The sequence below is a fragment of the Alosa sapidissima genome, chromosome 3 (genome assembly GCF_018492685.1).
Source record: "Alosa sapidissima isolate fAloSap1 chromosome 3, fAloSap1.pri, whole genome shotgun sequence".
NCBI classification, from domain to species: domain Eukaryota; kingdom Metazoa; phylum Chordata; class Actinopteri; order Clupeiformes; family Clupeidae; genus Alosa; species Alosa sapidissima.
This window is the reverse complement of record NC_055959.1, coordinates 25,207,818-25,220,152: the sequence shown is the minus strand read 5'-3', so window position 1 is coordinate 25,220,152 and position 12,335 is coordinate 25,207,818. Positions and strand designations below refer to the sequence as shown.

The window sequence follows — 12,335 nt, the reverse complement described above, 5'->3', positions numbered from 1 at the left end:
TTTTGGAAACATTATCATTTTTATTTAAAACTTCCATCTACAGAGCAACGCATAGAAAGCATATATATGGTTTCCAGTATGGAAATTAAACAGAGGGAAACGACAAATTATGCAAGATTCAATCAGATAATCAGACACTTTGCATTTTTAAAAAGGAGCAAAAAAAATAAATACTTGTAATGGAAGGCCATACAATCAGTCCTTTTCTACTGGTAGGATTAAGTAACGACTGAAGATTTTTTTTTTTTTCTTGCCTTCTTCCCCATTGAGGGGCATATGCTTCCCATGGCCAATGTCTTCAGTCAGAAGATCCATATTACAAAAATGTCCTCCAAATGGAGCATGTGAGACTCAATGTTGTTCTTGTGCCACAACAAGCGTCCTGCAGGGCTGTGAGATGACCATTGACCCCCATCGGCCTCTTCAGCGAGTGTGGATGCTGGGCGCTAGCTGGTTCCGTGCTGCGTTCTTGCGGGTGACTGTGGTGCAGCGCTTGAGGATGTCCTGTGCCTGGGGCCTGGGCGGCACCTTGGGCATGATCTTATGGAGGTTGGGGTCGGAGCGGCTGGGCTGGAGGCGTCCGCCCAGGCCGCTGTCGGGGCTGAGTAGTCCCCGCGTGCTCGGGGGCGGAGGCGTGCGGCTGCGGCGCAGCTCATCCTCCAAGTCACTGCGGCTCTGGTTGAGCGAGTCCGTGCCGGACATGCTGCTGCCATCGTCGCTGAAGCTGAACTCGCTGCTGTCGCTGCTGTCGATCATGCTGTCCACGCTGATGCTCTGGGGCAGCCCGGTGGTGTGACCTGTGGGCTCTGCGTCCACCCTGATGCTCTGGGGCAGCCCGGTGGTGTGACCTGTGGGCTCTGCGTCCACGCTGATGCTCTGGGGCAGCCCGGTGGTGTGACCTGTGGGCTCTGCGTCCACCCTGATGCTTGGGGCAGCCAAGCTTCTGGGTGTCTGGTAGATGTCCGACTCGGACGTCAGGAGGTTCAGCGAGCGGGACTTGTACCTGTCCTGTGGGTTAAGGCCCTGGGCCGGAGTCTGGGAGCCTAATCCCGGCAGCTGGAGCAGGTTGCCCTGGGAACGGCTGAGCTCTTGGCTGTGGGGGGCCTGCAGGGTGTCCAGGTTCAGCGATGAGCCCCGGAGATTGTTCTGGGAGGTCACTAGCTCAACACGTGGGTTAATGTAGGGCTGGAGGTACATGGATGGGATATAACCCGTCTTGCGGTTGTGTCTGTTAGAAAGAGGAAAGAGGAAGTAAATGAAAGTCCGGTGGGGGCAAATATGTATTGTGTTTCTGTTCTGCGTAGTCATGACGGTTTGTATTTTATTTGTCAGGACATACCTGACAAGCCACCATCCGTTTTCTGACTTCTGGAGCACCTCCACCACATTGCCCATGCTCACAGAGAGTTCATCTGAAGACTTGGCCTTGAAAGCACGAGAGGAACAGTATAGAACACCTACACACACACAAAACAGTAGATAAGAAAAGGTCATCAGGAAAACACTACAATATCATTTTTTACATATTTTTATAGATTTTGAGAAAGCCTTCTCAAATGTCTCCCCAATCAGTGGGTGCTCTCTCTAGCTTTACAGACAAATTACCTCCATCATTATCGTCAAGGTCATCTTCAAAATCTGTATCCACTTTCTTCAGGTATGGGGCAGGAAACCATGCCATGCATTTTGCGGCATTTTCGACCATCCACCAACCTGTGCAACAATATATTTTAACAGATAGATAGATATTTTAACAGATAGATATCAGGAAGTCACATTATTGAATACATTTCCCAGGGAAGTTCATCATCCCAGTTATTGTCTCACCAGCTTTGTCTTTTATTAAAACGTCCACTGTCTCATCCACCTCCACCTTAAAGGGCCTGTTTTTGGTATCCTTGGTCTCATAAGGGGCCACACATCGATATGTTTCAGTGACGAATGGCTGGGTTACGTTGCCGCCTCTGCCCCCACCGCCGCTGCCATCCAGATTGTCCTCGGATGGCATTATTACAATGCTGAGGGCAGAATAGATACGAGAGAAATACATATGAAAAGTATGCCATGAAAAGTAAAAAAAAAAATACAATTAAAGCTAAGAAAATATTTTAGGGGGACCTCTTGTCCTACCTGTTCTTAGCGAATTCTGGGGTAAGGTCCTGCTCATTGGGAAGAAAGAACTGCCGTAATTCCGTACTCTGAGCGACACGTGGGTCGCAGCTCATCAAGTCGTTGCAGTACCGCTCCAGCGACTTCAGTTTCAGCACCGATTTACTTGGACCTTTTTTGCGAACGTTTCTCTTGACTTTCTTCACTGTAACAGAGTTCAAAGCTTATCAGACTCTATGACATTGGCTTTAAAGTGGCGCTTTACAAAGTAGCCTAATGTATCCTCGACATAAGCTATTTGTTCTTTAAAAGTCAGTCTAATTACCTTTAAATTTCGGAACAACTCTGTCCGATTTCTTAAGAGGGTTTGTTGGAGGAAATCTTTTCTTCAGTTCTTTCTGCAAAGACAAAACATGGATATGTCCACATTTCTCCATATGCAAGACTAACACTCAAGTGTGCAATGCTGAACACAAGCTTTTTTGATGGCTTGATGACTTACATGTAGGTCTCTAAAATCTTGAAAGGACCGGTAAACGACTATCTCGTTCTGGTCCGACCACAGCACTGACGTCATGTACAACTGCAAGTAAAATAGGTGTCAACTAAACGGCTATATCACTTTTGCTTATCCAAAAAGCTTAAGTGCTAAATGTATTATTTCTGACATCCAACTTTACAGTAGGCTATATGTTAAACAAATGTAGGCTATGCTTACCTTTACCGACTCTTTGTGCATCACTCCAATAAGCTTGACGCTCAAAGCATATTTTAGATCGTCCATCTTATCCTATTTTTTTAAAAAAAAAATTTTAATGAAAGAATCTTAGCATTACACGTATCCGTCAACTATTGTACCATCCTAAGAATGTGTAGGCTATTTAAATAGTCGATGGCATAGCCTAGAGAAGGCGTGGTCAGATGACGTAGGCTATGAGAATATCTTACCTGCTAACGTGTTTTCCAAGTTGCATCAGAGAACAAAAGTGACCGCATATCATGTAGGCTATTGTCATCCAAACATACCACATTATACTGTGTCTGAACGAGGCGTAGAACATGCGATTAAAATTCACACCTAGTGAGAGGGCGTGTTGGTGACGTTTCTTTCGTGCATCCATGTGGTTAGATCTGACCTTTCTTTTACTGTCTATGGATCTGACTTAAATGCCAGTGTTATGATGGAGTGGCATAGTGCTGTCCAGAAAATCTCCGACCTGGAAAGATGCAGACATCACGGAGCTACTGTCCATGAGGGCATACAACATTTTGATAGAAGGGAATGGCACGTTGTAGCCTACAACTGCATGGCAAGGCCAAACGAATTCAAAAGACTGAATCACCATAAGCAGAAGGCGCTAAAAAGGCAGTAGCCTACAGCGACGTCGTTGACGACAATAATAGGAGTATTTAACCAATTGTTAGCCAACACGGCTTTCTGTTCATTGATAGCCTTCCCATATGACTTGCTGAGCTCGCTGATATTTGTTGAGCATATATGCCTAGAGAAAATGAAAACGAAGAAAACCCAACTTTGTTCCAAGCTCCTTACGTAAATGCAATAGACACATGGGGAGAGGATGCTTTTGGAAAAAAAAAAAAAAAAACATGAAAAAACGAACTACTTCACTGTTATGTCAGTATTTTGTTTGTTGCTTAAAAACGTTGTATGATGGCCTTGAAGTCTTGAGTTAGCCTACAAAATTGGCTGGTAGCCTACCATAAAGTTTGTGCATGTGTCGTGGAAAATGTCCACTTCCGAATCCAATTTGCCAATTAACTATTACCACTTGACTATTTAGTAATTTAGCACTCTGGAACAAGGCGTCCGAAGGAGACAATGTAGACAGAAGACTTTCTGAAGACTGTTGATCTTTATTCTCCATATTGCAATGATAGTACAGCCTAACCAAAGTCTAGACCAACCATCAAAGCAATAGGGAGGAGATGTCATCAGCTGGGGCCCCCGACGAAATCTGCCTACGGAGGGCTATACACTATATTTTATACCCCTTGGCCCTCGAGAATTGCCACCCTCTCACGTCATCCCCAAAAACACCTTTCACCAATCAGCATTAAGCAGGGTCGCTTACATTGGTGGAAACCATCTTCCCATCATGCATAAAACTATATGAAAACCTGTCTAATGCATAGGAAACATATGTAAAATAGAGGTTTTCTGGTTCTTTCCAGTTTGGGGAAATAGGGCCGCCTTATCTGATTCTCTTCCTAGCTGGACAGGCCCTAAATTATAAGACACAGCGGCCTACTCCCTGTCCTGCCCGGTGCTCACCAGCTGGATAACACCCCCTTCCCTTGACCATGTAAGGAGGAGATGCTCTCATCCTGGTACCCCCAGTACTTTTCCACTCACCCCACTCCTCTGATAGTTGGTCTGGCCTACACAAGATACAATGACCTCACCCTGCTCACAGCACATGCAGTGACATAAAAACTTATGACACTCATGACTACATTCTTCTAAAACATGAAAACCCATGCAATATTATAAACCCTTATGAAACCCACGATTACATCCCTGTAAATCATGAAAATCCACCATACATGCTCTCTTTCTCCAACGCAAACCAGATTCTGGTAGGCTACATAACGTTGAAAACAGATAAATGTGTTTATTCGAAGCACTGTAGGTCAATTTCAAGTGCGCACGTACTGTACGTGACTAGCCTACTTCAAGTATTAGCCTACGCACAATAGATTTCTCTTCTTTAGCCTACATAATGCATAGGCTACACTTTGTAAACAAAAAGCAGCTGTGACAGGCAGCGGCCGCATATATTCTGCGTCATATCTCGCATCTTGTGAACTCTACAAGCCCCCACCCCTCACTCGACAAACACACGGAGATTCTGTAATGTGCGTGTACTGTTTGTCGTTCACACATACGTCCGTATACGGTCAGTATAAGGTCCGCAGGTTAGCATCATATCTGAATCATCCGAAGGGTAGGACCTCCGTTTGACAAACCTCCGCATATACTCCGAAGGTTATATCTGAAAGCGCTTTATATTTCAAAGCATTTAAGTGCAATGAATGAAATAAGTTGGATTCAATAGGCTATTACATCACATGTGGAGTTATTTTTTTTCTTCTGTAGCTCAACAGTAGGCCTACAGTCTTCTGGGAAAAGTCCCTTTGAGGCAAACTCTTAATTTAACAACCATAGGCTACCCAACAGGAGACATTCGCTGTGATCTGTAAATGTTGAGTTAAGAGGAATTGGCCTTTTGGGGTTAAGTCACACAACAGTAAAGCCAGACATAAACAATTGTATACAAAAATCACACCAGTCAGACTGTCTACAAAAACGTTTTTGTTGCTATAGCCCTGCTTTCTGATTATGTACACTACGTGCAGACTCTCAGGTATAAATATGCAAAGCTACATGAGTGGTAACATATCCCTTTGTCCAGGGGACATACAAAGTTAAGACAACTGATGAGATAACCACACGGGTGTGTTTGGGAAGAGTAGGCATTCTTTTGCTGGACCAGCAGAGAAGGAAATTGGCACTGACTGCTATCTCTTTGTCATGCAGGTCCAACCCTGCAGACCTCTTTCAGCTGAATTGTGTGGTTTGCCTCAGTTCTGCACGTAGGCCATGTGTTCCATGTGTTATTGGAACTCTTGCATACGTGTCAATTTCCATTATGTGCACACACTTTTGTATTCATTTGAAGACAGATGAAGTTGTTTAATGCAGAGGAACTTGATGCTGTGTCTAGGTTTTATGTGGCTATCCGGAAAAAAAAGTTAGTAGGCCTAATGCATGGAAAATTACTTTCAATGTTAATTTAACATATGTATTTTGGCAGCCATAAAGATCCAACAACCAATGTCTTTACAGACAATAGTTTAAAACTATCCAGATTCCTTTAACTAATAACTCAGGACCAGGTCTTAGAACACATTATTCTAAAGGCATTGCAATGTCAGATTGCAGGAAATTGTCAAAAGCTTTATCTTCTTCGTTACTGGAATGACTAAGGTACTGAAATATTTTCCATAAACAAACAAACCAACATTTCATCTAGTGTTTCCTCCTTTTGTCCCACAGCCTAAACCTCTTATTTGAAACAATGAATGAATGAGGTAAGTCTACATTCTTTCTTTTTCAATAAGGGAATTTGTTTTTTTGAGATCTTACTCTGGGCCCTCTGGTATAGGGGGATGTGATGAACAACTTTAGATAATTGAAATCAAGACACAAAGAGGGGAGACAGCATTACTTATCATGTGACACACAGCCAAAAAGGGAAAAAGGTGTAAACTTGTGCTACTGTATCTTAAAGGTGCAGTCAGGGATTTTACGCGATTTCAAGCCTATAACATGTTTTGTCACATTCAGCAATCATATCCTCACAACCTTTAGCAGCCCATTCCGTACACTTAAAAAAAAAAAAAAAAGGTCTCTGTAGGCAGCCCAGGCTCCAAAAACTGGAACAAAGTGGGGGCAGCCTGTCCCCCAAACAAAAATGAAACTGCATGGAATTTCTCTGGCAATACTGAAGATAGGACTGGGCTACCTCACTGGTATGTTTTGTTTGGTCCTTGGTTAAAATATTATGTATGTCTTTTGCACAAAAGTGTCTGCTTTAAACAAACACGACTTCCTGTGAAATTCCTGACCACTAGAAATCAAATTCTATCCAGACATAATTACTTTGATTGGAAATCCATCCTTATAAAGTAAATCCAAGGTTTTCCATAGTCTCTAATGTGTATAATCTCATTCCAGTAATCAAGTAGAAGCCTCAGAACTGAGGTCAGACCTCTTTTACTGTCTATGGATCAGACCATTGGATCTGTCACTACTGCCCTCTAGTGTCAATATGCATACAATACAAGTGGGGTATGCTGTTGTGTGATTGGTTTGCAGACACTAGCTAACAACATTTGAACCATAAATGTCTACCATACACTATCTGAGCTGTAAAACACATTAAAGGAACAAAGTGTCTATTAGATGTAGGTTGTTAAAACAGTATTTATTTAGTTATTATACAAACATTTTGTCTGAAACAACCACCCCCTTAGAGTCCTCCTCAGACACCGTGAGCACCAATGCACCACTCACCCCTAGGCACATGTGAACTATGGGACTGCTGTGCGTTGCGACAGACAATATACGCAAATGAGGTCATTGCTCGTCCATTCTTCCACTCAAAAACACACTTAATAATTGTACACCCCCTAATGGCGATTGGTACAGACAAACTCTCCTGCCTTCACCTGTAGAGGGAGAGGGTCTCCATCTTTGAGGACTAAGGGCCAGCTGAGCCACATGGGAACATTCAAACACATTCAGTCCTCTCTTATCTGACTGTACCACTACAGTCTAGCTTTTTGCCTCAGATTTTTTATCTCCAGAAAGAGTTGAGGGCTTTTAAAAAAGTGCTGTGATTTTTGTTTTTAACCCCAGTCTTAATTTAAACATATTCTAGGTTCACATTTATCAACATGTGTGGTTGCGACAGTCAAACCAATATTCTGTTAAATTGTTCTGGGTTAATGACAACTTCGGTTTCCAAGATTCCTGGTTGCATAGAAGAATGTGGTATGAGTAACATGAACACAACCATGAAGTTCCTGAGTCCTTTCCTTTGCACCATTTCCCCCCAACGTTCAGAACACACACACACACACACACACACACACACACACATAAATATATTCACAGTCTCTCTGATTGCCATCATCCATATGAATTGGGCTTAAAACACAACAGCTGACAAGACATAATATTGCATGTTATGTTTGCAGTAGAAGACAGCTGATGGCTAAGGTGTGTTGGTAGTAACATATTTCATATTTTCTTAAGATTCATACGTTCCCCGAAACCTCATAACCCCTGCTGCTTTTACTTGTAACTTGGTACCCTCTCAGGCTTAAATCCAACTGCCGGATAAACTTTTTATTATATGCAATATATAAACTATTTATAAAATATATTAAAAATACAAATTCTTTTCTTTCTTTCACATTCAACCATGATACAAGTGGTACACTGTGCCCACCTGTTCAAGACAAGTCATCTGAGTACTAAGCGAAAGCTTCCATCTTGCCTCTTTCCATCCAGTTTTAAAAATCAAAACAAAGAAAATGGTAAAAATGCTGGAAGTAACAAGAGGCTAAAACACCAAACTTGGAGCAGAGGGAGGGCAAAAAGGTCAAAAGGAAATCTTGAAAACCCCAGCTGCAGGCAAGCCAGAGCCAGGGCGTCCCCTTTTCACAATCCTCTCACTATTCCACTCGAGGTACACGTTTGTCCAGTCTGGTCCAGATCTGGGGAGCACAGCTGCGTCCCTGTGCCGACACCTTTACCCGACCCAAAACCCCCGGCACCTGGATTTCTTCTTACACCCAACGGCTCCTACTGGACACTGGCACCACCGCCGCATTAAGTCCCATGAGACAACCATGTGTCACCGAAATTCATAAATGGGCATACTGCGCTGGCGGAGATGAGCAAGGTTCAGGGACTGGTACCTGAGTCAAAAACACAGAGAGGAAAAAACACAGGGGGGGGGGGTAAGAATACTCTCCCTGCATGCTACATACTATATGGTATGCACAGTGCTGTAATTCAGTCTAGCATTTTTCCTCATTCTGAACAACAGTTAAAAAATGTACCATTCTGAGCTGCGGTGATAGTAGTAGCCTTCTATGGTAGCTGTTGACTTCTGAAAGCAGATGTAGTAAAAGCCAGCAAAGGACGCACCGCTTATGTCCTTAATCGTGTGGTCCGGCACCAAGAACTGCTCCTGTGGAGGAGGGGCATGCAGAAAATGATCGAGAATAACTATGCTTGATAAGTGCGTTTGGGTTTTTCCATAATATGCTTAAGAAACAATTCATAGACAGGAGGTTTCAAGTCTGTCAGTGTGGCTGCATGCTAGGTGTATTAAGTGGGCTTCAGGAACACGTGAATGAGTTGAGTGGGGACATACTGAAACACACCTTCCAGCGCATAAAAACAAAATCACTGTTCTTCAGCTCTTCATAGTCAAAGTCATCGGAGTTGAATGTCTTGGCATACTTGTAGAAAGCATGGAACTTGCCCTGGAAACCCATAAGTATGTTGTGTCACAGTATGTGTGGACCTTTCAGTGGACTAAATAATCAGTAAAAAGATACTGTATAGAGATTGTCAGAATCAGACCGTATACATTTAGTTTAAATATAGTTCAATTCTTTACATTATTTTTTGTGCGTTTCATACCCAGTGCTTACGGTCCACATCTTCATCAGCATCCCACTTCCTGGTTAGAAAGGGGCACTTCCTGCTGATGATCTCTCCAGAAAAGAATGTGGTAAGCGTTGGGTATTCCTGTGTAAATAAAACGTTTTAGGTGATGAAGGAGTACTCCGACCCCATAATGTTCTTCAGTAGGCCTTCATTCATTCTGTTTTTGTGGTCTCTTTACGAGCGACTTATGCAAGTTTAGTAATTCTGTGGAAATGTGAATTTCAGTAATAGCTGAATTCAATATAAAAATAATAAAAGTAAAATACAACATATTGTAAGGTACTTTAAAAATATACCTGTCACAGGCCTAAGTCACCACTTGCACTTAGTTTACCTTTTCAGGTAACAGCCAGAAATAGTTTGCAAACATTCGTGGGGTCATGAGTACATTTCAGATCTAGGAGAATGATGATTAAATCAACACCTTGACCTATATCCAGTGTCCAACAATTTCTTTTTTGTTGTGATTTCCTTTCTATTTAGGATTAAAAAAAACATCTTACAATTTTTTTTATTTTTTTTTTATTTATTTGTATTTTATTTTATAGCATGTCCCCTGTGGTGGACAAAAGGACCGTTTTAGTATGAAAAGGTAGCCATGAAAATAGACAAAAATGGACAAATTATGCTTTTAGTGGTATTAAATTAAGGGTAAACTTAACCAAATATAAGGGAAAAGTTTATTTATCCTTCTAGACTACTTTATTTGCCTTTTTGGACAGTTGTATTTTTTTTTCTGGATTGTTCATTTCATTTTCATGTTTTTCTTTCATCTGCGATAATTCATTTTTTAGTCTTACTCTTCCTCGCTATCTTCTTGAGGCACAGGTTCATAGTCCTCATCTCTGTTTCACTCACTCATCACCTGAGAGCTCCAAATCTGACCCCCCCCCTCATTCATTCTATACAAATGATCTCCTAAATTTCCCAACAAATCAAAATATTTTGGTCCTGGTGTCCATTATAATGGACATTCATAAAGTCACTATTATTTCAAAATACTTAACTTCTTTCAAAATTAATCATATGATTCCTGACATTTTCATTAACAAGACCATATATTGCCATCATAATGAATGCTTAATAAGACACTATTTGACTTATCTCTCCTCCTTCCATAAAATGTGCTTGTTTTGATGTCAACCATTTTTGAGAACAAGAAAGGAGGTTCCCAGCAACCCAGCCAATCACATGATACATCATTAGAAAGCCCAGGATGTCCTCTTTAAAAGACCACAGGAATTGATAGAATAGCTCAAAGGGGTATGCATCTAGAACTTATGTCCACTACAGAGGACATAGGTCTATGGATTCGGTCTCAGGAGGATATATCCACTTGAAACTGTTCCCATGTACTCAGTCCACCGGTTTAGCTACTCTCTCTCCACAGCAAAATATCAGTATTGATCTATTCAGGCCCTGGTGTAGCAAATCCTGGTTGAAGCACTTTTAGGCCCAATGGTCAGGGGGTCATAAAATAATGTGGTCCAGCGCTCAAGTGTCTTGCTGTGTGAAATGTAAATAATTGGTGAAGAGTGAGTACTCACCTCAGTCAGACCTTTGATCTTCAGATATCCACAGAGGTAGGAATCCTCTATAGTCACATGCTGCAGAAACACAAAACCAACATCAGCAGTCACATTACACCACCAGCAGTTACATTACATAACAGCACAGAAATGGATGGAACATCCCTGTCGAGACAGCAACAGCATGTAACCATTGCTTTCAGAAACGCTATCCCAGAATCCCTAACAATATTCACACTAGAACTCTTCATTCAGTAGGCTACTCCATTCTAACTTATTTTTGCCTCATATTAGTTCAATAAAGACGTTTGTAGTGTTTTTTTTATTATTTTTTTTAACATAGTGTGAAGAGTAACGGTATTCTAGCTTGAGCTGCAAATAATGAGCCTTAGTAGATCCTTAACGGTACTTTTCTGTATTATTCTTAAACTCATCATGAACAATTGTGTGGCTTTGCCTATGATCTACAAAATCATAACGCAGCCACAGACGCACAGAACAAAATAACAAACTGATATACCAACTTAACGCGCTAGAACCGATTGATTGCCTACATTGCAAAATCATGGAATTGATGATGGAAACTCATGAATTGGAACATAAACGTAGAACAGGCTACGGTCAGATTAAAATAGCGATCACTATTCAGGTTACTAACCTGTAGAACTACCTCCACGTCATAGGAGTTGCCTTTGCTCTTCTGATATCCCTGAAACTCTGAGCCACTGTAGAGGAGCGAAGTGGTCACGCCTGGCTGGTGTGTGTTGATCGGCGGTGGTGGGTTGAGCGAGACCGAGGCCATACAGGCCTCTGTCGAGCTGGGATAGCAGTCAATACGGACTGGCATGATGACCGCCTCAGCGGTGCTTACCACGGCCGCAGGAGAACATGCATCACCTTGTGAAAGTGATAGGGGAGGAGAAGGGGACCGAGGACGCTTGTATATAGGACAACTTTTCGTTGACAACGCCTCGTCCCCTGCCTTCCCCCAAACGCACTGTAGCTCCATTGAAAGTCAGCTACGCGCCAAGCACAGCGTCCTTTGAACTTGAAGCACAGGAAGTGGTCTGCCCCTAGTGGATTGAAGATGATCAGCAAAGTGTTATCTGCAGCCAGTCAAAATTAAAGCCATATTCACGGGTCTCCATGAGACAATAACAAAATACGGAACATCAGTATGTCATTCGTATTTCACCAGCGTCCATTTCATTTCCAGCGACCATGGTACGATGGTTCAATAGAAGCTTGGTACCTCACATAAAGGCATGCACTACTCCCCACTGGCTGCCGCTGCTTTTGCCTAGTCCCAGCTGCATCGACAAGGCTCACTTCAGCCCTGACCTTTGGACTGTCTGTCTGCAGCTTTGCAGTCAGGGAATGAGTTTGAATCGTCAAGTCATGACTCATGAGTGACATTAGTGTACAGT

The 12,335-nt window shown here is 42.4% G+C and overlaps 2 protein-coding genes across 4 annotated transcripts; both read right to left on the bottom strand.

Annotated features, from left to right (window-relative positions):
• noxo1a (NADPH oxidase organizer 1a) lies at positions 1-2,948 on the bottom strand. 3 transcript variants are annotated; one of them, XM_042087472.1, is made up of 9 exons: positions 2,828-2,948; positions 2,612-2,692; positions 2,435-2,507; positions 2,131-2,314; positions 1,828-2,018; positions 1,606-1,713; positions 1,340-1,457; positions 863-1,228; positions 1-769 (listed from the first exon to the last, which is right to left on the bottom strand). In XM_042087472.1, the coding sequence occupies exons 1-9, from the start codon at positions 2,891-2,893 to the stop codon at positions 424-426; spliced, it is 1,533 nt and encodes a 510-aa protein (XP_041943406.1). In that variant the 5' UTR covers positions 2,894-2,948; the 3' UTR covers positions 1-423. The 3 variants fall into 3 exon arrangements, with proteins under 3 accessions (XP_041943406.1, XP_041943408.1, XP_041943409.1); XM_042087474.1 differs by having other exon boundaries at positions 1-797; positions 900-1,228; XM_042087475.1 differs by having other exon boundaries at positions 1-816; positions 919-1,228.
• A 4,151-nt stretch (positions 2,949-7,099) lies between these two features.
• On the bottom strand, positions 7,100-12,137 carry gid4 (GID complex subunit 4 homolog). Its single transcript, XM_042087480.1, has 6 exons — positions 11,567-12,137; positions 10,927-10,986; positions 9,353-9,460; positions 9,091-9,192; positions 8,764-8,894; positions 7,100-8,619 (listed from the first exon to the last, which is right to left on the bottom strand). The coding sequence occupies exons 1-6, from the start codon at positions 11,915-11,917 to the stop codon at positions 8,556-8,558; spliced, it is 816 nt and encodes a 271-aa protein (XP_041943414.1). The 5' UTR covers positions 11,918-12,137; the 3' UTR covers positions 7,100-8,555.
• Between the last annotated feature and the right edge of the window lie 198 nt (positions 12,138-12,335).

Bases quoted from the DNA above. Each gene is read 5' to 3' on its own strand.
- noxo1a (XM_042087472.1), bottom strand. From the start codon at position 2,893: ATGGACGATCTAAAATATGCTTTGAGCGTCAAGCTTATTGGAGTGATG. The intron at 1,458-1,605 runs GTAATTTGTCTG...GTGTGTGTGTAG, and splicing joins CCTTGACGATAATGATGGAG to GTGTTCTATACTGTTCCTCT. The intron at 770-862 runs CGCAGAGCCCAC...GCCCCAGAGCAT, and splicing joins CCCCAGAGCATCAGCGTGGA to CAGCGTGGACAGCATGATCG.
- gid4 (XM_042087480.1), bottom strand. From the start codon at position 11,917: ATGGAGCTACAGTGCGTTTGGGGGAAGGCAGGGGACGAGGCGTTGTCA. The intron at 10,987-11,566 runs GTTAGTAACCTG...GTGTTTCTGCAG, and splicing joins ACGTGGAGGTAGTTCTACAG to CATGTGACTATAGAGGATTC. The intron at 9,461-10,926 runs GTGAGTACTCAC...TTATTTACACAG, and splicing joins AGATCAAAGGTCTGACTGAG to GAATACCCAACGCTTACCAC.